Below are 21,901 nucleotides of genomic sequence, written 5' to 3' on the forward strand. Positions count from 1 at the left end.
AGAAAAAATATTTTATAATGTCCCTCCTAAGCTCCACTAATGCTATCACCACTGACCAAGGAATCACAATAAAGGATACTGAAGCTTCTATCCGTGATTGCTAAGTGCCAGAGATTAATCCTGAGATCATCCGCTGACATGTACGTCTCACAGTCACTGTTGACAGATATTGAGTTGACATGATAGGTGTGACCATTAGCAAAGATTCTCCGGGGAGTGACTTCTACCATCAAATCCATAGGTTTCAATACAGGCACCTGACAAAAAACAACAACAGATCAGAAACAGAGTAAGATCTTTACTAATTTTTTTGCTAGCATGATGGAGAGCAAGTATTCAAAGACTGTGACATTATAAAACTTCTTAGCAGTGTATGCAAGTTGAACTTCTCTATGGATGAACAGTTGGGCAAGACCATCCCTGACAATGGGGAAGCCAAAACAAGAGCCATGGAGAGCTAGGAAGAACAGTGGAAAGCTTGGGCCGCAGGAAGAGAGGCACTGACAGCTGCCACAGTGCAGGCCAGTCCCATGTCTCACATATGCAGAAGGTTCCGGCTTCATCAGGCAAACAATGAACTCCTAGTATTTATTTTTTCCTATATTCTGTTTGCTGCAAATCACTCACATTATTCCTTTTGCTACTTTATCTCAAAAAGAAGTCAATCAGCGAAAAGGTTATAATCTCTGCCAAACATAATAAATAAAGTCTTAGAAAACAAACCCAACTGATCATTGCACCCTTGTTATTTCCCTGTGTGTGATTTTGATGTCATGCTCTGAAATCTAGACAATGCCCTGTTGGTAGAGCATTAAGCACAGAAATGCTGTGATCCTCAACTGGGAATATTTGATGTAGTTGAACATGCATCAGAAACAATCTATTAAACATGCAAGATCATTTAAGGAGAAACACAGAAAAGTTAAAGCTTTGAGTTTAACTTGCTGCTATGGCAACAAAGCAATGATTCTCTCCGTCTTTGAATTCTCAGATTACAAGCAATCCTAACTGGCTTTGTCTGCTTAATGATACAGAACAGGAATTCTGCAAGAATTCCATTCATGTAGATCTGCAGACTTCAGTGGGTATCGGCTTGGCTTGCAGGTAGGAGTTGATTGTTTCTTTTTAAGATTAGTGAAAATAATAGCACTTGTACAACACAGCCTAGGATAGAACTTCTAGCTCTAACCTTTAGTCATCTCCTTTAGAAAAACACCTGAAGTGATTCAGCCATTACAGTGTGAGAGCAAAAATATATTGCAATACGAGATTGACCACTGAACCCATCAGCAATGCAAAGCCTCACATTCACTGGACTTCTGCATATCTCCAGAAAGAAGACAATTCTTTTATACTACTGTAATAATGATGAGACTGAAATTTGCTATACTAACTCCATTACTCTGAATGAGGTGAGTGTACTGTTTAATATTAATTATAAGTAGGCTTCTTTCCAGCACACTAAGTTCCATAACCCTGTGTGAAAGAAAGTGAAGTCACACTGAGAGAATTTTATCAGGAAAAATAGAATTGATGATAAACTCCAAACATTTCTGTGATGGTCACTATGTTGTAAAGGATTTGTGACTTAAAAATAGATTATAGATTCAGAACTGTAAAGTCAGCCAAAACTTCAAGAGTAATTGCATATATACTTAACACTAGGTGTATATCTAAATCTTTCACTGACTTGGTGCCCAGGACTATCTCCTTCACACAGAAGCAACCAGGACAATGACAGCATCTTACCTGTAGTGACGTTACTGTAGAAAGATCTTTAAGCTTTCCTTCTTCATCCTTTAAGTTGTACCCTTCTGGCCTCTTATCTCTTTCAGTAATTTTCCATAACTTGATTGTTTTATCTTTAAAAGAAGAAACAAACAGCTTTCTGTCAGCATAGGAATTCTGAACATGGTTACTCACCTTTCACAAAATACTCTTTAAAGAAGTTTCTGCACCTTGGCTTAGCCATGTTCCATGATGAAACAGTCCAGGTCTCTAAATCTGGCACATTCAATCAATGCTGCCAACTGGAAAAAATACTCATAAAGCACAACCCATACCCTGAAGTGAGTCAGAGGGCCCTGACAGCTGACAGGCCCTGCAAAACACACGCTGCTCTCATATCCAACTCAGCAGTTTGCAGGCAGAACATACCAAAACCACACAGTGCTTCCTGCTGAAGGTCAAACTTGCAAAGTCAAATCGTCAAGGAAATAACCTTGATATTAAAGCGTGTTAGCTAGGTTACTTGTGAACCACACAAGAACAGAGACCAGTTATACCTGTTTAGGTTGCTGTGGAAATGGGCAAGGGTGTATTGGTATAACATCATGAGCTCTAACAAAGAAATGAAAGTGTGAAGTATGAAACATTTTGCTCTCCTAACAAGGGATATCAACAAAAACACATTAAAAAACAGAGAAACATGCTGTAAGGGTATGAGAGAGAGAAGTGGAGAGAAAAATATATTAGTATCACAGGAAATTGAGTTAAACCTAAACTCTCCCTTTTCATGATGGATAAGTTGATCATCAAGAATATCACCATAGAATTATGATGTCTCTTGTTTAGTGAAGAGTTTTTTAAACATTTCAGATGGAATTTCTCCTTTTTGTAGCTGCACATTAAAGCTACAGATTTCCCTGATACTGTCTACTCCCCTCCAACCTTGCACCTAACCTGGCAAATTTAGGCAGAAAAATAAATGTCAGCTCTTCTCCTTCTACACATGCACATACCTTGTCCTGACCTTCTAATAGTTGGTTTACACATCCTTCATGGAGCAGCCAGATTTTCCAAAGCATCTGCAAGTCAGATGCTAACCTCCATTCCTGCAATTTTTCTCATTTAATCCTTTCTTCTTCCTTCACCCTTCTCTTCCCAAAATTCCAAACACTTCTTTCAAATGCTAGTACATATTATTTTAAAAGTTATATACCTCAATACAGAAATCACTCCTCATTTCTACAGCAATTTTACCTTTGATCTCTTTTTATTTTAAAAATCAATCAGTTGCTCCACTACTCAGAGAGCTTTTATTATTATGCATCTGTGTTGGGTTTATGTGGCAAGGTTTTGGTACTGGAGGGCTGCAGGGATGAGCAGGGCACAGCAGATGCCCCATGTCGGATCAGAGCCAGCTCCAGATGGCTCCAAAAGGGACCTGACACTGGGCAGAGCTGAGCCACGAGTGACACTGGCTGTGCCTCTGTGAGAGCAGATCTAAGAAAGGGAACAACCGCTGTTCAACAGCAGCTGGAAGAGGAGTGAGGAACATGAGAGAAATAGCCCTGCAGGCAATGAGGTGCAGGAGGGCAGGAGTTGCTCCAGGTGCAGAGCAGAAGTTTCCTGCAGCCCAGGAAAGGCCCACAGAGAGGCAGGCTGCCCTCCTGCAGCCCGCAGGCACCATGTGGAGGTCTCCACGTGTAGCCATGGAGCAGCCCTGAAGGAGGTGCAGCACATGGAGAGCCCCAGCAGGAGCAGGGCCTGCGACGGAGCTGCAACCCATGGAGAGGAGCCTGCAGTGAGGCAGGAATTCTGGGAGAGCTGCTGCCCATGGGGACCCATTCTGGAGCAGTTACTAACAGATGGGCCCTGTGGTACTGAGCTGTATTGAAGCAGTGCTTGAACAGCTGCAGCCTGTGGGAATCCCATGCAGGGTCAGTTCAGTAAGGTTGGCATCCCGTGTGAGGGACTCCATGTGGAGCAGGGGGAGAGAGTGACCATGGAGGAGCAGCAGAGATGAAGCATTATGGCAGCCCCTATTCCCTCTTACACTGTACTGCATGGCAGGAGGAGGTGGATGGGAGGAAATTGGTTTTAGTTTCTCACTGCTCCAGTCTGTTAGTAATAGGAAATTGGGGTTGGACTCGATGATCTCTGGAGGTCCCTTCCAACCCCTACAATTCTGTGATTCTGTGATACAATTCTGTGAAATAAACTACACTAAGCTCCCTATGCTTAGTGTGTTTGTCCATGCTGGTACTTGGCGAGTGATCTCGCTGTCCCTGCTTCATCCCTTGAGTCTTTTTTCATCACATTTCCTCCCTCTCTTCCTCTGAGGAAGGGGAGTGAGAGAGTGGTGTAGTGGAGTTCAGCTGCCCAGCAGGATGAAACCACCACAGCACTTCCTACAGGTATGGATCAATCTACAGAATAAGTGGTTAATTCCATTTGCAGCTGAACAGTTGCAAAAGAAGTTCAGTACATTTCACTTTTATCAGTCATGTTAATTACTAGAAGTACATACGAGATATATCACGTACTTGGGACTTTTGTTACATGTAAATGTGCTTTTTTGCTCATCTAATATTACTAAACACAGTGATTATAAACTACGTAGGAAGAAAGTGTGTTTTCCACTGCTGAACTTGACTGCTATTGATAAATCTACCACTTCCCTGAGAGAAAACTTTCAGTGGTTAAGGATGTTGTGTGTTGGTTTTCTTCTCCCTCGTCTGCCTTCCGGACTTTAAAATCTCCATAGAAATTCCAAGTATGCTTATGTTTCGCAAAATATTGAAATATCTTCGTGAGGTTCAGTATTCCTTCAGTCTCAAGAGTGTTGTGAAGTTTAAATTAATTAACGTCTGATAAGAAATCTCAAATTCTCAGATGAAAGGATGTGTATGGGTCAAATTCTGATTTACACAATGTAAATCAAATAGGAAGTCCCAGTATATTCTGGTACAAAAGATACCAATGAATTTTAATAATTTAATACTATACCACAAAATTAGTTCAGTTTACAACGCAAACCAGGAATTTGCTAACTGCAAGCACTGCAAATCCACAGTGGGATTTGAAAGCCTTGGTGACTTTCTTCTGCCTCCATTAATTAAGACAATGCAAGCAGAGCTTAGCTGACAACTTAGTGGTAATGTGTGAACTGCAAAAGAACTCTCTAATAGCAAGGTGACTCATGAAGGAGTCCTTAGAAGGGCGGAAACAGATTCGGGAAAGTGCAGACCTGTCAGGTCTCAGATAATGAAGGTGAGATTAGATGGACTTCCCCCTCATGCTTTCCCTAACACAGGGATGCTCCTTCCAGCAAATTCAATAGGCACTGCCTACCTGTAACTAGGCAAAGAACATGCTCTGCAGAAGTTTTATAGGATCTTTTATAGTTTTCTTTGTTTTGACCAAAACTGTGCTTTAGATCCTAAACTAGCAGAGGGCTCATAAACAGGTAAAAATATAAGCCAGTACTCAAAGTGTTTTTACAGCAGGACCAATGTAAGCATGGATAGCAGACAATGCCTTCACACTGTACAAGCTGGGGAAAATAGTATTCTCCACTTCTAACAGGCATGGAATTGATATAAACTGTGTATTCTCACAGGAAGTCTGTGTGGCAGCAAGGAGTTCAACATGGGCCTTCTGTATCCTAAACCTATAACTATTTTATGACTATGCCACAAGATGAATTTTCAGATTTCAGCCTTACTGTGCCAGGATACTATGAATTCTCCTTAACACAGAAAAACATTCTGCAATCCCAAGCCAACATCCAAAGGCTATGCCCATGACATCACTTCTGCTCTCCTCACATAAAGAGGTCACGCAGGATTCTCCGCAATTAGGAAGGAGGGAGAATAGAGGGCCAAACATTTTGCTGGATCTTAAGCTGGCAAACAGTGACCAAATATTTACTAAATGATAGATGTACAAATTAGGACCCATTCAGTTTCTTCCAACTATATTATCCTGCATCTCCCTTCTTAGCAATGATTCTGCATTTTCTTCAGCAATAGGCCTTAAGCATGTGGAAAGATGAGTCAGTACCCATTTCTTATTATTACTCCTATTGTAGAACTTAAATAGAGCATTTTGAAGATAATGAATGAAGAGAAAAAGAAATTCATTTATCTCACCTACTTTCAATTACACATCTGCAAAGAATAAAAGTTATGACAAATACAGCAGACGAAATTCTAAATTCCCAGTGAAACACAGCTGCTGGATAAGGTGATGTCTTTATCACAAAGTTAATTTCAGGCTAGCATGACACACAAAGAACAAAAATGGACAGTGCTCTAAACATCAAAAGGAAAAATCTTGTGACTGAGCATAAAATGCAAAAGTAACAGCTATCAGAATCAGTATGGCAGTCTGAGTAAACTCTGACACATGAAATCACTAAAACAGTAAATCAAAATGAATGCAGAACTTGAATATATACAGTCAGTGCTAAAATGCAAAAGAGCAAAATGTGGTTACGTCCAATATATTCTCTTCTATCTTACCATTTGTTGATAAAAGTGAGTGAGCTGCATTTTGCTGTGGTAACCACTTGATCTTGTTTATTTTTTCTTCTATCTCCAAGCTCTTCAAATAATCAAATTCAGGTTCATGGCTCTGGAAAGTGCTGTAAACATTGTACTCCCCCTGACTGTAAGGCTCATTTTTACTCTGTGAAGAATAAGAACAACAAAAGTGCATGTTGTATTATGGCAATATATTTTCTCCTGCTCTAGGGGAAGGTGTACTAGCAGTCTTATAAATATAAAAATGTTGAATGTATAATTAAATTTCTCATTTAAAACATGATATCGATAGATTCGTTTCTACAGGAATGAAATTTCCCATAAATATCAAAGTAGCATTTTATAAAGGACAGAATTTTGAAAGAAATGTCAACTGCACAGAAGATGCTGTGCATGGACTAAATTTAAAACTGGAGCAGAAAAGATAGCACAGCACAAACATTGTTTGAAATTGAATAACTCCATCAAAGAGGCAAAAGCTATTAAAAAGTAAAACAAAGACCACCACTTCTCTTCTTAGCTTGGAATTCTGGAGCTCTGCTGTATTCTTTAGAGGAACAAGACTAAACTTCTGATGAAAAGAGATTTACCCTCCTTCCATTCTTTTTTACTCAATCTTGAGATTATAAGCAAGTTTTTTTGTTAGATCTAATTGAAGTACTAACAACCAAAACAGCTGTTAGCAAGCTATTAACTCACATACCTCAGGTTCCCTTTGGAATATAACAACCCGACCCCCCTTGTCACCAGTAGCCAGCAGTTCTCCAGTGTGGTTGAACTCAACTGTAGAAATAATATCAGCTAAAGTGGAAAAGAGAGAGAAAAAGGAAAATTTTAGTTTGCTGCTACAACACAAAGCCATTAGGATCATCAAGCACTCCACAAAAAATGAGGGATTTGAAGGGAAATGAATTCAACAGCAAGGCACTAATGCAAACAGGCTGCATGCCATTAGAATCCAAGGTTGCTACACAAAGAAACAAGTGCAAACGTAAGGAGGCAAACTTGTTTCCAGCACGTCTGCAGCCTGGAGATCTCTAGAGGGGTTAAGATTCAGGAAGAGCAAACCCAGCTCTACAAAGCTTTTTCACTACTGGAGATAGCAGACAGTGTTGGCCCCCTGCTATTTCCTCGGCAGGGACCAATGTGAAAGCTTATTCCTGCTGCATGTATTATTTATTCTTCATTCTTTATTAGGGCTCCAATAAAACCCTAAGCACTAGTTTACTAGTGTTTGAGCTAACAGTAAAAAGGCAAAGTACATGTGCCACAGAGAACTGCTCACCGTGCCATGCTGGCAAGAGCCCATTCAAATCAGAGTTTTCAGTAAATCATTTCAGCACCATAAAAATGTGTCATCAGAAGATAAAAAGATTGCAGTCTTTTTCTAATTTTCAACAATTCTCTTTCCCTAAGCAATTGCATCAGCTTATACAAGAAACCTCATCAAAACCTGAGGCCAATCTTGAGCACAAAATACTGAACATCAGAATGAAAAGGGAGAAATTGATAGGAGCAAAAGAGCTGGCACTTCTGCTTGTATGACAGCAAGTGCGAGAATCATAATCCACAGTTAATCCTACACTATTAGCATAATTTAAATTAAAATGCCTAGTGCAATAGTAAATTAAGAAGCCATCACATATACAACCACAAACGCAGGGTATTACTCAGAGACTACACGTATGAATTCTCTATAATGATCAGTATGCACTCAGCAGAAACACGGGCCGCATTTTTTGAAGCATCCATAGTCAGCAGCTCCTCTTCAGGCATTAAAAGCTGTGGTTTTTAAATGTGTTCATCATCCATCGGTTTATATCGAGAACAATGGGGCTACAGGGGTTAAGCTCTTTTGAAAGCTAGCCCCAAATGAGTTCACTAAAATTTAAAGGAATTAAAATAACAAGTGGATGCTCCATTTATTGGATACATTTTGTGAACTGAAAACATCTGCTCCTATTATTCCTCTAATACACTAGCAGTTGAGTGTTAAAAAGCTCCTATTGCCAGTAGCTCTCATCAGCAACACAGTTTCCAAAAAACCAGATTCTTACTGGAAGATCATAAGCACCACCTGAAGAAGGAAAACCATACTCTAATAATAATAAAGCATCTCTTTTGATCTTTTTAAGGAATCTCCGTCATTCAATTCTGTTTGTCTCTCTAAAAAACATTCATCTTTTTTTTTTCTTTTTCACTACACATTGACATGTAAAGAAGGAAGGGAGGATCGTAAAGTATGCAGGCAATTATTTCTTCTCTCTGAATAAAATGTATAGATACATAGCCTTTGAAAGAAATGGCATACAACAACTTGCAACATTTTGGTCATGAATCCTAAGCTTCTCATATTTGATGGTCTTTGATTCTTTATGCAGATCTCTGCAGACTGTATTTCACAGGTGATTATCCCAGCTGCTCTCACCTTACTAGAGTATGGAAAGAATAGAGAGGCTATGGCTGGTGATGCTATGGGGCTCAGGTGGGGCTGGGTTGGATCTAAGAAATATTTAACGTAAAAAAATCAGATCAACTTTCTTGGCATGCAACGTTCATCCGTAGTTCTTACTAAGAAGACATCTTGGTTACTTTGTTCTTATCCTGCAAAACTCATACCAATGGTAGGTGTGAGCTCAGGCTCATAAAACAATATCTGCATGGTTTTAGTCATTTAAAGCTGTATCTGACCCCAGCCAAACAGGCAGAACTGCAGACAACTCATACTGACAGTGCTTTTAGACCTATCTCTAGCGTGCATTGGGCAAGAAGGCGAAACAAGAGGGGAGAAGTGTATTAAGAAAATGTGTGTATTGGTGTATAAACTCAGGCATATGTAGCACATAACTGACTTTCCCAACAGGTCACAAAAAAATCAGATGCAAAAGTAATGAATGGTTTTACATTAGCATATGTGAATACACTTTCCGTTGGCTTGAAATACTTACACAGTGGCATGAAATTGTAAATGATCACAAGATACTACAGAAGGCACAAAATGGTCACAAATGGTCACAAAGCACCACATACACTTCAGCCAATGCCCAGTGAAGTCAACAGGAATTGCATAGTCATCAAAGCAACCAAAGCAGGGTAATAATAAAACCTTTGTATTTATTAAAATAGTGTGCTGTTAAGTGATTATTGCTTAAATAAAAGCAGCTAACACGTAAGTATCTCTGAGCAGTCGATGTGATATAGTTCAGTGCATAATTCCCTCCCTCATAAGCTGTTTCTCCCAGAGGCATCTCTCCTTTCAACAAGAGAAGTGAATTCTGAACTGGAAATCGCTCATCGTTTTTAAATTAACTTGTTCTTAAAAGAAGATCAGAACCAATATTCCTTCAGCTTGTTGGTAAAAAATTAGCCTTGAATTGAAAAATCACTTTTATTGATCCTGTAAATAACAGCTGAAAACAACAGCCAAAATATCTTATCCAACATGCCAGTTCAGCAGGCAAGCATTAGTCATGCTGCTTTCATAAAGATTAGCCGAGATGGCTCTTTCTAAGACAGATGAGGCAGGAACAGAATCAATCCACAAAGCTTTTCATATCCCTCTGCAGGACATTTCCCTACAGCTTTGCTAGTGCTATAGCAACATCAGCCACTATGGTCTCCCTACAGACTCTTACATTGGAGAATGACTCCCTGAGCATGCAGAGAAGCAAACTCCCAGTGAACTACCCTCTCTGGGATATATAAATGCTGCACAATGCAAGAGCTGGTGAATTTGCACATACAGTGAGTCCTTGGTAAGGGATGATTGAGATGAAAGGCTCCATCCTGCTCTACACCTTCCATGTCCTAGCATTATCAAACTTGGCACTAACTTTGAATATATGAAAAACAGATAATTTAGCTATTAATTACAGGTAACCTCAATAGCCAATGCTGACAATTAAATTGCAAATTTCAACTTTAATGCAATATTAATCTTCCTGATCTGTGTGTAAATTCCCCACTTTGTCTACACAGATGTTAATATAAATTTGTATTTAAAAGACATGATGCACAACATTTTCACACAACTGAAAAACACAAGTTTAGTATTCAATATAAAGATGCTGGCTGAGAAAAACACACAGAAAACTTCCAAAGGATAAGAGAACACTCCAGAGAGGTACACACCTGCTTCTCTTCTATATCCTGCCACAGCAAATTGTTCCAGAAGGCACTACATATTACAGACCTCACTCCTCAGGCCGGTTTTATGGATTGACAGAAACACAAACATAGACCCTAACCCAACAGGAAGTTTTTCCTGATCCAATCTGAAACATTTCATTCCCTGACTCCTAGCCATCTCTCATTATACCCCATTACCTAATTCCTCTGCAGCTTCAGTTTACCCTCTTTAAAGGCGTTTAATTGTGATGTCCTAATGAGCAGCTGCTGCTTAGTTATCTATATTCATCGTTTCTAATAGATCTAAGTATAGCAGTGTACAACTATGCACACCAAGACACCTCTAGCTGTTTGTACTTCTCTTCCCTCAGTTTCATTAGCACTGTTCCCACACAGATGCGGGCAAATGAAGTCTCACCAGTGCCCACTCAGACTCAGCGTGGGGTGGGATGAAACAAAGGCAGGCACATGCAGCCCCAGTTACTTTGCTCTGTGCTTCACACCATCTCACACTTTTCTGTGTTCAGCTCCTGGACTCTCTCAGGTTTATTTTACAGGTTTTTAACAGTTTCTTCCTTGGATTTAAGTAAAAGGTAACGCAGACCATGTAAAATACCTTTACAGTAATTAAAAACTCATATCTGTGTAATGAATTTTTCTATCACTTGGGGGACTCTACCAAAATTGTTCACCAATTGTTCATGCAAAGCAAGAGAGACCCTGACATGCTTTACTCATCTTTATACAGTCTTTTGGTCAGAAACCTCAAGCAACTCTTAGAAAAGTTCAATTACACTTTTCTGTATGTTACTTTCACTAATAATTTCTAGTTTTCTGAGGCCCTTCATTTGAAGGCACTGGTATATTTTATAAACATCACCTTGGCTTCAGAAGATCAGGCAAGCAATGACATTTTCAGAAGTATTTCATCCTACAGAGAAATGCATATTTTTGGAGCAATTTTTGAGGGAAAACATCATGATGCAGCTGTAGAGGGAAAAGATGATCAGAGAATATAATATTCAGCTGAACAGCACTATAATCCTGATAGAGACTTAAAGGATTTGCAATGAGCCAGAACACTGTAATTAACATCAGTATTTTTCTCATAAAAGGTTGTGAAATCCCACTAATGAGAACAGGTCAGAATGTTTCCTTAATACTTCATCCACCACCAGCATCACAACACTGGTCTGAGCTGACTAGCAGCATCTAGGGTTTTTTTGTGTTTTTCCCGGTGGCTAGAAGGCAATCTTGTAGTCTACATTGTTTCAACCAAGTTCTGACCTGGCCTAACCTTGGCTTGTGAAATCCAATAAGATTACAGCACAGTCTGGCATGGCTGCAAGCAATGTTCGGTCATACTGATACTAAAGTCCCCGAGGAATGTAATCTGGAAGAAACAACAAAGAAGCTTGCAACAAAGAGATATAAAACAAGAGGATAAATGGTAGATAAAAGAATGAGCAATATTACTGTAACTCGTGTGAAGGGAGGCCATTAGATTGAGCTATGTTGTTGGAATTTAATTTAGACTTAGTAAAAAAAAAAGAAAAGAAAAAAGGTGAATAAAAAATTGAGTGAAAGAGCCCATTCCCCTTTTATCAAGCTGAACTTTCACAGGTTTCCTCCAGCAGCTAGAAAACAACATATGCAAATCCCAAAGGTATGAGGATCTGATGAATCCTTCTTTTCCGAAGCAGCTGGCAGAAATATCTCTGACAGCAGAAGTTGCATACGTGACTCAACAGGCTCTGTAGCATGCATTCACTCTCGTTCACAGCAGTGCTGTGCAATTACACAGCATCAGAAACCAACCCTCAAAATGCAAGGAAGCAAAAAGAAAAATCTCACATATCACACAGCCCACACCATAACTAACTAAAAGCTGATACACCAGAAAACCAACTCCACTCTACTAGAAGACATTTTGTTCACAATCTTACCACCTTTCTATGCTATCAAAGCAGTGTAAGACAAGCAGTATTCAGCTGAGTGGCCACTTGGGAAGGTTGGGTGAGAGAAAAAGAGAGCATGAGCATGCACAAAACAGAAAGTTTGTGTGGACTGAAATGCCACAACAGAAGGCAAGAAAGCAGTTCGAAACAAAGGATTTATCTGCCGCTTTGCCCCTGACATTGTCACCCTGCTAAATCACACTCTGTAGCTTCTCTTGTTCATTTTGGTTTTAAACCCAGATGATGATTATGCTACAAAATGGTGTTTGTTCCATGCTATGCAAAACACAACAGGCATTTTGGCCAAGGCAAACTCAGTAAGTGCTAACAGTGTAAGTGCCTCAGGGATCAGCGAAACAAGGTGATCAATCAATAGCAGAACAAAGTCCAGAGAAGTGTGTATGTCCCTGCACTTTGTGTCATTGCTTTCCTAACTGATGCCTTTCTTGGCTTCACTGTCAGCAAGAACAAATATACTGAGGGCAATATCCATCAGCCCCATTTAATCCTGTCAAGTAAGATCAAGGAAGTTTATTAAGCCAAGTATCACCTTTCTCCCTGAGTATAGCAATATCCTCCTGATGTGAAACCCAAAACTACAGGGTTGAATGCTGACTACTCCCTGAAAGGCAGCTTTAAAAACAAGTCTTTCACTCTGGGTGAGTGGTAAAAAATAATGAGTAAAAAATCACCTAACTTCAAATCCTCAGCAGCACCGGGTAGATCTTTCCCTTTTTTCTACCTTCTGAATTTTAGAAATGCTACAAATAGACGCCTTAGTGTGCTCACCTGCTTTGGCTGGCCATGTTACCACCAGGATGCAGCCAAGTTTCACTAAGTTTCACAGGTCTATGCATCTCTAAATACTCAGGAACCACGAAAAGTACTTTTCCATTCAGAATATTTCAGTGCAGTGCTCACTCAAAGAACAAATTTATTTGAGAAATTCCAGAACCCAAATCCAAAATTTGCATTTGAATGTTACCCAAAGAGCTGGCTGAAGCCATTGCGAGAACTCTCTCAACTATTTTTCAACAATCTTGGGAGTCCAGAGAGGTCTCAGCCAACTGTAATCTGGTATGGAATCAATTTTCCAATAAGAAAGAATACCTTCATGATTATAGGCCTGTCAGTCTCACTTCAGTGCCTGGTAAAATTATGGATTAATTATTAATTAAATAATAACTATTAATTAAGATTATTGTGTGAGTTACTGAAAAACACTTGAAAGACAACGCAGTCTTGGTCACAGACATCATGAGTTCATAAGCAGCAAGTCCTATTTAAGTAAGTTTTCTTTTATGACAAGGTTACCCACCAAGTTGAACAAGGGAAGTCAGTTGATGTAATCTACTTTGATTTCAGTACAGCTTTTGGTACTATTTCTAAGAGTATCCTTTTGGACAAAATGTCCAGCATACTGCTAGACAAATATACAACGTGATGGGAGGTCAAAGAGTCACAGCAAATGGGGTTACATCAGGCTGCCAGCCAGTCACTAGTGGGGCTCCCCATGGTACCATTTTGGGGCCAGTTCTCTTCAATGCTTTTATAAATGATCTGGACTTAAATGCATACTAAGGAAGTTCATGAACAATACTAAATTAGGAGGAGCTGTTGACTCCTTCAAGGATGGAGAGGCTTTGCAGAAAGTTCTTGACAAATTAGTTCCTCACATGGAGCGAAGAGGCAGCGCTGAGCTCTGCTCTGTGTGACAGCGACAGGCCTGAGGGAACGGCATGGAGCTGCAGGAGAGGGCAGCTGGGGGTGAGGGAAAGGATCTGCACCACAGGGCGGTGGGCATGGAACGGCTGCCCAGGGCAGTGGGCACGGCCCTGAGCTGCTGGAGCTCAAGGAGTGTTTGGACACTGCTCTCAGATGTAGGGTTTGAGTTTTGGGGGGTGCTGTATGGAGCTGGGAGTTGGACTTTATGATCCCTATAGGTCACTTCCAACTCGGGATGTTCGATGATTCTGTGAGTATCCACCACCACTGTGATTTACAGTTTGTAGCCTTGAACTTTGATATAATTGGGCTTTCCTCCAGTATCTGTATAGACATTTGAGAGCTTAAACAATTCTCATCAGTTTCTTAATCCCACACTAGTTTCTAGTGTTATTTCTCCTGTTATTTCTTCCTGGTTTTCTAGAAAACCAGCAAATAAACCAGCAAATAACACCCAACTACAGGAGCACAGTCGATGAGAAAAAAATATATGTTTTTGCCTACAGCACAAATATGCAACATAGATTATAAAGGTTCTTTGCTCTGTGGTAAAAAAAGACTTCACACTGAATACACGTCACAGATTCAGATTTTAATAAAGCGACCCCCGCTTTTATTGCTATTAAAGTCTCAAAGACCTTATTTCAGAGTTCTGGCACTCATCTCTCTCCTGCAGAGTACAAGGCATCTGGGATTAGAGACTTGACCTTCTGCCCACTGAAGTAAATGGGAAGTTTCTCACTACTTCAGTGATAAATAAGGTCAAGGAACATTTGTCAGATGCAGTGTAGCTGAAAATTAGGACACAGTTCTTAAAATTCTGGCTATAGTTTACACGCACTTTAGTTTCTTTCTGTACAAGGTGACCTGCTTAGGTCAGCAAGACTGCAAAGCTTCAGTCGTTAGTTCCACAGAACCCCTAATTAATGTTACTATTTTTCCTAATGAAGTCAGTAAGTGCACTACTTGTACCTTCATAACCTGAAACACTCAATGGACTGATAAAAAGTTTGCCATAAACCATTTTAACACCTATTTAGGGGCACCCGTATGGTGGCACAGCATCACCTGCAGCACACAAGCAGCCCTGCAGTGCTGGGAGAGCACAGCTTTATGTGTGTGCATGCAGGTAACAAAGAGCCTGACGCCTGAATAAACCACTGACAATCAACCTGGCTGTTTGCTGAAAGATATCCACAAAAAACTTCCAAAATGCTCATCCCCAATGAGCTTCTCCACAGGCTATGCAGTGTAACACACGCTAGAAATTTATTCTCCTGAGATTTCTGAAAAATGAATCTCCAGATGTTTCTTTCTTGCTGTTTGCTGTTAAGTGAGGCAGGCCTGACTGTGACAGTTAAGGATTCAGCAACAGGCTTAAAACCCTCCATTTCATAAACATTAGTGCAATTAGAAAATGTGCCAGTCTGCTCCTCTTAGCAACCAATAGTGAAGGGCAGAAAGGAAAAAGCTGCCATGGACATCACATTATGTGTTTGCAATTTCCAGAGCAAGGTTTGAACTGGTCATCACAAAACGAGGGCTGCCTGAGCTGGGAGCTCCTGCTCAGATCCACGTTATTGCACAGCGAGGAGCTGCACAGCCTGGCTGCCAGCAAAAGACAGATTAGAAACAGTGCTGCCAAGTGCTAAAAATGCTAGGCAACCGGGTTTTACTGAGAGCACCAAAAGACCTTGAACTTAACTCCTTATTTTAGAGCAAGCAAATGCCAAGAATGGAATTCATACAAATTATTAAAATACATTAATTTTAGTTGCACTGTCAGAAATGATTATACTTGTGCATAATAAATGCAATGGTCGACAACGAGCAAACATCAAGTTTTGTTAAAAGATTATTATAAAACAGAGACAAAATAACATATTTACATTTTAAAGGAAAATCATTAATTTAAAATGTATCCAAGGGTAATGAAAAGTCATCCAAAATTTAAAATATAATGCTGAATAATCTGATTCAATATGAATGCTATTTCCAACATAATAGTTAAGAACTTCAATAGAATTTCCCTGCCAGCTGGTTCTGAACTTTTTTTTTTTCTAAGTAAGCAATTAAATTCCAGAAGCAAAGCTCTCAGTAATTCTGTCACAGCAGTTGTTATGTTCAAAGTGCTTTACAGGCATGAAACCCCCCAGCAGCCTAGGGAAGTCAGTAAGGAAATGTTAGCATTCCCATTTTACACAAAGGAGAAAAAAAAAAAGAAAACGATCCTTGAGAGTTATTATCCAAGATCAGAGAAGCAGTTTTGATTCTACACATACTAAGGGACAGATAAGCCAGGCTAACCCTCAGCAAAACATGTCTATTTAGCAAAACACTTAATCATTTGTCTAGATACTTAAATGTTCCCAAATTCAGTTCTAATGAGTATGCATGTAGTTAAATGAATACACTGGAGGAGACCTAACAGTGCATCACAATAACATGCACCAAGGAAGAAAAAGCCATGGTGAGCAAGCTTTCAAGTGAAGCTGAGGGTATATAATCTTAAACATCATGGAGGGTTGGTGCTAGGAGTTGGACTAGAGCCAGAGTCTTTAAGTGCAGAGCGATGACAAGGAAAGCAGGAGACACAAAGCCATACCTGCACTACAATATGCAGGACAGATCCAGTACCTTCTTGGGCTTTGTAATGCTATTATTAATACAGTTAAATTGTGAAGAGTGGACCTTGACAGGCTTGTAGTACGCTGCTCTCCCACAGACAAACCTCAGCATGGTTCAGGAGTTACCATGAGCCAGGGACACTTCTCAACAAGTCCTGACATTTCAGAAACTGAAATTTAACTATCATAGGCATGGGCCGCTTTATGCCAGCAAGCTGCAGTGCTCAGTAACACCTAGTTTACTTGAGCAGATGTGATTAGTGAATGTCAGTCATAGGAATCCGTACTGCACATAGTGTTGTATGGGAACTGCTGAATCACAGCCTGAACCTCTGATTGATCACCTGAGGCGAGCAGTGAGTCAGCCACGGGAGCACAGGTGAATTGCCCCACCTCTCGTAGACCTATTTAAGAGCTACCAGTGGGAAAGAATCTCTGGAAATCCCTTCTCTGGAGTTTTGCAGTGAGACCAGGATGTGGGTAAGCATTCTATCTATTCTCTTTTTGTTATTATAATCTGCTCTGCCAAACTCTCTTGTTTAATTCATAATTATAACATCTTTATATTCGTTGACTATGCAGTGTGCAATAAACTATAGCCAAACCCTGTGAGCAACGTGCAGCTCAAACTTAAACACCACTGGACATCTCCTCTGTGATTCCCAGCAGTGGACCAGCAAGCGAAGGTCACAGTAGGGCTCGTTGGCTGTCAGGGGAGCTTGATGCCAAGCTGTGTAGATATTCATCTAACATTAGCATCTGTTTGCTTGGCAGGCTCCAAAGGCGGTTCAGCTGACAACTCTGAATTTGCCTCTGGGTCTGTCACAAGATCATATAACTGTGGGACCTCTGGGAATGCCTAATGCTTCTTTGATGAAGATCATGCACATCGTAATAAATTAGAGCCTTTCTCAGCATCCTTTGAAATCAGCATTTGTGACCTCTCAGAATTATCCAGGTACCATGGTTGGCTTAAGTGGCGTTTAAACCACAGCCAAACTTGAACATCGCACTATCAGTTCCTTCAACAAGTTTATGTAATGACCCCAATAACAGAAAAATCACTTTATTTTTTTTAATGTTAACATGGGTTGTTGCTACTGGTAACATCAAAGGCTGCTCCTAGGCTGGCCTCAAAATGGATACAACAACCGTTAAACCATGTACATCAAACCATAGTGGAAAGAATTAATGTTAACCTTTTGTTAGTGGCTTTCACTATGGTCTAAAAGCTCATCCCATAATACTGTTCATGACAGACTGAAGTCCTTGTGTATATAGGAATGCAGCACAATAAATGTGATGAAAGATGGGATTACTCATGCTTAAAATGAAGGCATGCTAAACCACTCTTGCATATCAGGAACTAGAGGCACTCCTAGCCCTAAAAGACTGAGTTCTAGAGAGTCAGAGTGTGCAAAGAAGAATAAATTTGATAACAAGTTGAAGTGCATCTTATTTCTAGTAATTACTGCAATTATTCTCTTAAAAAAAATCACTTAAAGAACAGAAGATAATGAGTCAATGTACTTCACCTCAATCTGTGTCTGATAAAGAAACTTCAAACACTGTTAACAGCCTCAGGAAACAAACATCCCCATTTTGCAATATTCCCAATGGATACCAATTACATAACAAGACTGGATCAGAGTATATTACAAATGCTATGGACAGCATCTAAAAAAGCAACTGAACCGTTTGCTTGTCAAGCAATTTCAGATTCTTTTTCTACTCTGAGGAATGTGACAACACTCAAGTACCTCAGCATATTTCCTAAAACAGTCCTTAAAACTTCTTCCAGTCTAATAACACAATACTGCAAGTAGGAACTCAGCCTGCTTCCACTGCATTCACAGATGGGAACCTCCAAGCTCCAAACCGTGTTTTAAGACTAAGAGCTACCATTCTTTCTGCATCAAATAGTTAAATGCAAAATACAGCTTCTGCTAGCATACAGGTAAAACTCAAAAGTTGAGTAAAAAACAGCCTGAAAAGCCAACCTTAGCAGGTCAGACTTGTGTCTCCCAAACAGAGACAGAGCAGTTTTCTTAGAAGCCTCCCCGGATCAGGGGGCTTCAAAGCATACTGTGACAGCTCGCCAATCTGCAGGCACCTTTCCCAAGGCCACACAACCTGGGGCTGTATCATTGGAGAGCTGCTAATGTTCAGCCCATACAGATAGCATTTAGACTTCTAAGCCCTCAACTGATGTGCAGGGCTCCCCCCCGCCCCCATACCCTTGAAGATGTGCCTTGCAATCATTGCTGGTTGTTAAAACAGGCCGCAGTAATTACTGCTGTGCTCTCAAAGCCAAGCGAGTTCTGCGGCATGAGGCCAACCAAAGGCTCAGCTCTATTTTAATCCCACTATAATTATAAACGATAGATGTGCAGTTGAGATGCTACTTCTGAATTTTTGTTTGTGTGAGGGTGTATTTATGCCCTGCAGAAGAGCACTGCAGAGAAATATTTGAGCTTGCATTACCTGAACTAGCATCAGTGCCGAGATAACAACATCAGCTCAGTTCTGAGCCTGCGACAGCACTGCTGGCAGGACACACCACTGCATTCCAAGCTAAATACTAAACATACCTTTTCACCATCCTCCATTAAGCAATGTTGACATATCTATTAAATGCAGAATGAAGAGAAAAGGTGTTGACAGGTTTCTCTGAGGCAAAACACGCTTATTAGGTGTTCAAAGGACTGTGATAAGGAGAAAGTTGTCACCCAAGCTGGAACCAGGGAATACAGGCTGGAAAATTAGCCAAAGGGTGGCTGGGTAGAGAGGACCACCATGTCCCACAGGCTGGTGTGGACTTGCCACTGCCATCATGCCCTGTGCTGCAGTGAAGAGGGCAGCAGAGAGACCCAGACACGTTACTTGGACTCATTACAATGGTATTTTTAGTTCACATTTTTATCCCTAAATGATGCAATATTTATAAGAAAAAAAAAAAATCTTTTACCTTGGAAAGCAACTTTGGTTGGAATAACACAAGCAGCTTCTACTTCGGTAGCCTCATACGCACTTGCATATTTAGTAGCAAATTCATTTGAGACAGTTTTGCTCCTATGTGTTTTCCACTAACTGGAGGGTCTAGTGCAAAGTAATATCATACAAATGATACTATAAGTACTTTGCACTAAGAAGTCTGGTAAGTATTTGCATGACATTCTCCACATATAGCTACTGCATGTTATTTTCTTTCCAAGTACGAAAGACTATAAGGAGTCAAGACGTGAAGAAATGGAAATAAATCAATATTAATGTATTTCAAAGACAGAGAATAAACAAAACAATTTCCTCTGGATTCTGTTAGTTGGAGAGAACAAATCATTCTCCTAAATCTTGAAGCAGAGCCTCATATTCCATGTCAGCTCAACAAATTTGTCTGTTAACTGTTCACACATGGTCTTGATTGTCTTTATCTACAAGTAAGATGTGGATCTTTCACAACAGAGAAGTATCTTTCAAACTTACAACCAATGCATAATGACAAGTCTTGAATGTTCTGAATTAATATTCAGACAAGGGGTTAACCATACACGGGGCAGGAATGCAAATTTCATCAATAAAATACAATGCAAACCATAGAGTACATGAAATATCCCGAGTTGGAAAGGACCCACAGGGATCACTGAGTCCAACTCCAGGCTGCAAACAGGACCACCCAAAGATTAGACCAATACAGTGCAATAAAAATAAAATTTAAATGATATTAAATAAGAAGAGGATACAAGCTCGTATCAGAAAGGGGACTTTATTTAAGTCCTCCATGCGTAAAATAGATGCCTAAAGAAAGTAGTTAGGGCCTTCAAATTCTTTGCAGCTGGACAACGGGAAATACAGGGACACTACTTTGGACTAAGTGAACCTACCAAAGATGTACAAATTTGGAGAGAAAATCTGGTCCTCAAGATACAACAAGATAACTTGGGATGACCCATCAGCTTCACTAACACAGGGAAGCAAAAGCAAGCAGAAAATCTTTCTTTTCTAATGATTTTGCACAGATTTAAGAGCACTCAACCTAAAAAAATTATGGAAAATCACCTGCCATCAAGAAATTACTAACTCTTTTTTTCCAGAAAAAAAACAGACAAATGAAAATTATTATCATAAAGACCCTATTCTGAATGAATGCATTTATTTGTTGCACCTGAAGTTTTTCCTGCTAGCGCAAGTTGAAGAGCCCTTCAAAAGATATCAGAGTATATGTATGTATATTGACAGAGTACAACTGTCCAGTTGTAGCTAAGAGCAAACCAATAGCTTCAAAAATTCAGCATCAACCATACAGGCCTACTGTCATCAATATTTTATGATTTATTAGCCGGAAATAATAAAGTAATAAAGGAAAGCAACCAGAAAACTATACATAGCTAAGAGAAACCGCCTTGTACTCATTAGAAACAACGTGCAGTTTGATGACACTTTACAGACTTCAATTACCATACTCTGCAGGAAGGAGCTTTCAAACATCTGTATGATGATTATTTTCCACTGGGATGTCATTTACAGTGCAAAGTATTGAAAACAGGGCCAAAAAATCAATTATAATCTGTCTAAATGAGCACATTCTTGATCTAAGGGATTTGAACTTCTGTGTGGAAATTTGCTTAAAAAGAGAGACAGAAACTCATTTGATTCTGTGTGTGACAACAGCAACAAAAAAAAAAAAAGGGCAGAAAAACTTCTCATATCTGATTTGCACAAAATTTAACCTAGGGAGCATTAAAATCATGTTGTTGGTTTTTTATATAATATACAAGAACAGAAGAGTTATATTAGAAGCCTAACGAAGCAGTGACTAACCACAAGCTTTCCTTATTGAAGTTTTAATGTTAGTATCCAGAATTACTTTTCATTGACCAGTACTAATAGAATGAGTAAAGATATGCACATACTAGGCAGGAGTACAAAATCAGATATCTTGTTTCTAAATCGTTCTAGACAAATATTCTCACATTTACACAGAAAAAAAAAATATTAATATGCAAAAGTAACAGGGAGAGAAAAAAAGCATGCAGTAGGCAATGAGAATTCATTTCAGTTGGTCAGTATTTAATGTATTAGCACAGAGGACTAAGGATTTTACCCTGTAAATAAGGGAAACTGGTATAATGTGGAAAATCAAATTGCTAGAGAAAATACAAATGTAAAAAAAAAAAATCAAACAAATTACCATTTT

At 39.6% G+C, this 21,901-nt stretch overlaps 1 protein-coding gene across 5 annotated transcripts in view; it reads right to left on the reverse strand.

Moving 5' to 3' along the window:
- The window catches only part of PPP2R2C (protein phosphatase 2 regulatory subunit Bgamma), a 170,469-nt gene that overhangs the window by 43,797 nt on the left and 104,771 nt on the right, over positions 1-21,901 (reverse strand). For all 5 annotated transcript variants that reach the window (XM_042871960.1, XM_042871963.1, XM_042871961.1 and 2 more), the window contains 4 exons: positions 6,973-7,070; positions 6,249-6,414; positions 1,750-1,862; positions 80-257 (listed from right to left, as the gene is read on the reverse strand). In XM_042871960.1, the coding sequence (XP_042727894.1) occupies positions 80-257; positions 1,750-1,862; positions 6,249-6,414; positions 6,973-7,070 (555 nt within the window). The remainder of the gene's footprint in view (positions 1-79; positions 258-1,749; positions 1,863-6,248; positions 6,415-6,972; positions 7,071-21,901) is intronic.

Source organism: Lagopus leucura, unplaced genomic scaffold, assembly GCF_019238085.1.
Source record: "Lagopus leucura isolate 7727_CA_CO unplaced genomic scaffold, USGS_WTPT01 Super-Scaffold_100004, whole genome shotgun sequence".
NCBI lineage: Eukaryota > Metazoa > Chordata > Aves > Galliformes > Phasianidae > Lagopus > Lagopus leucura.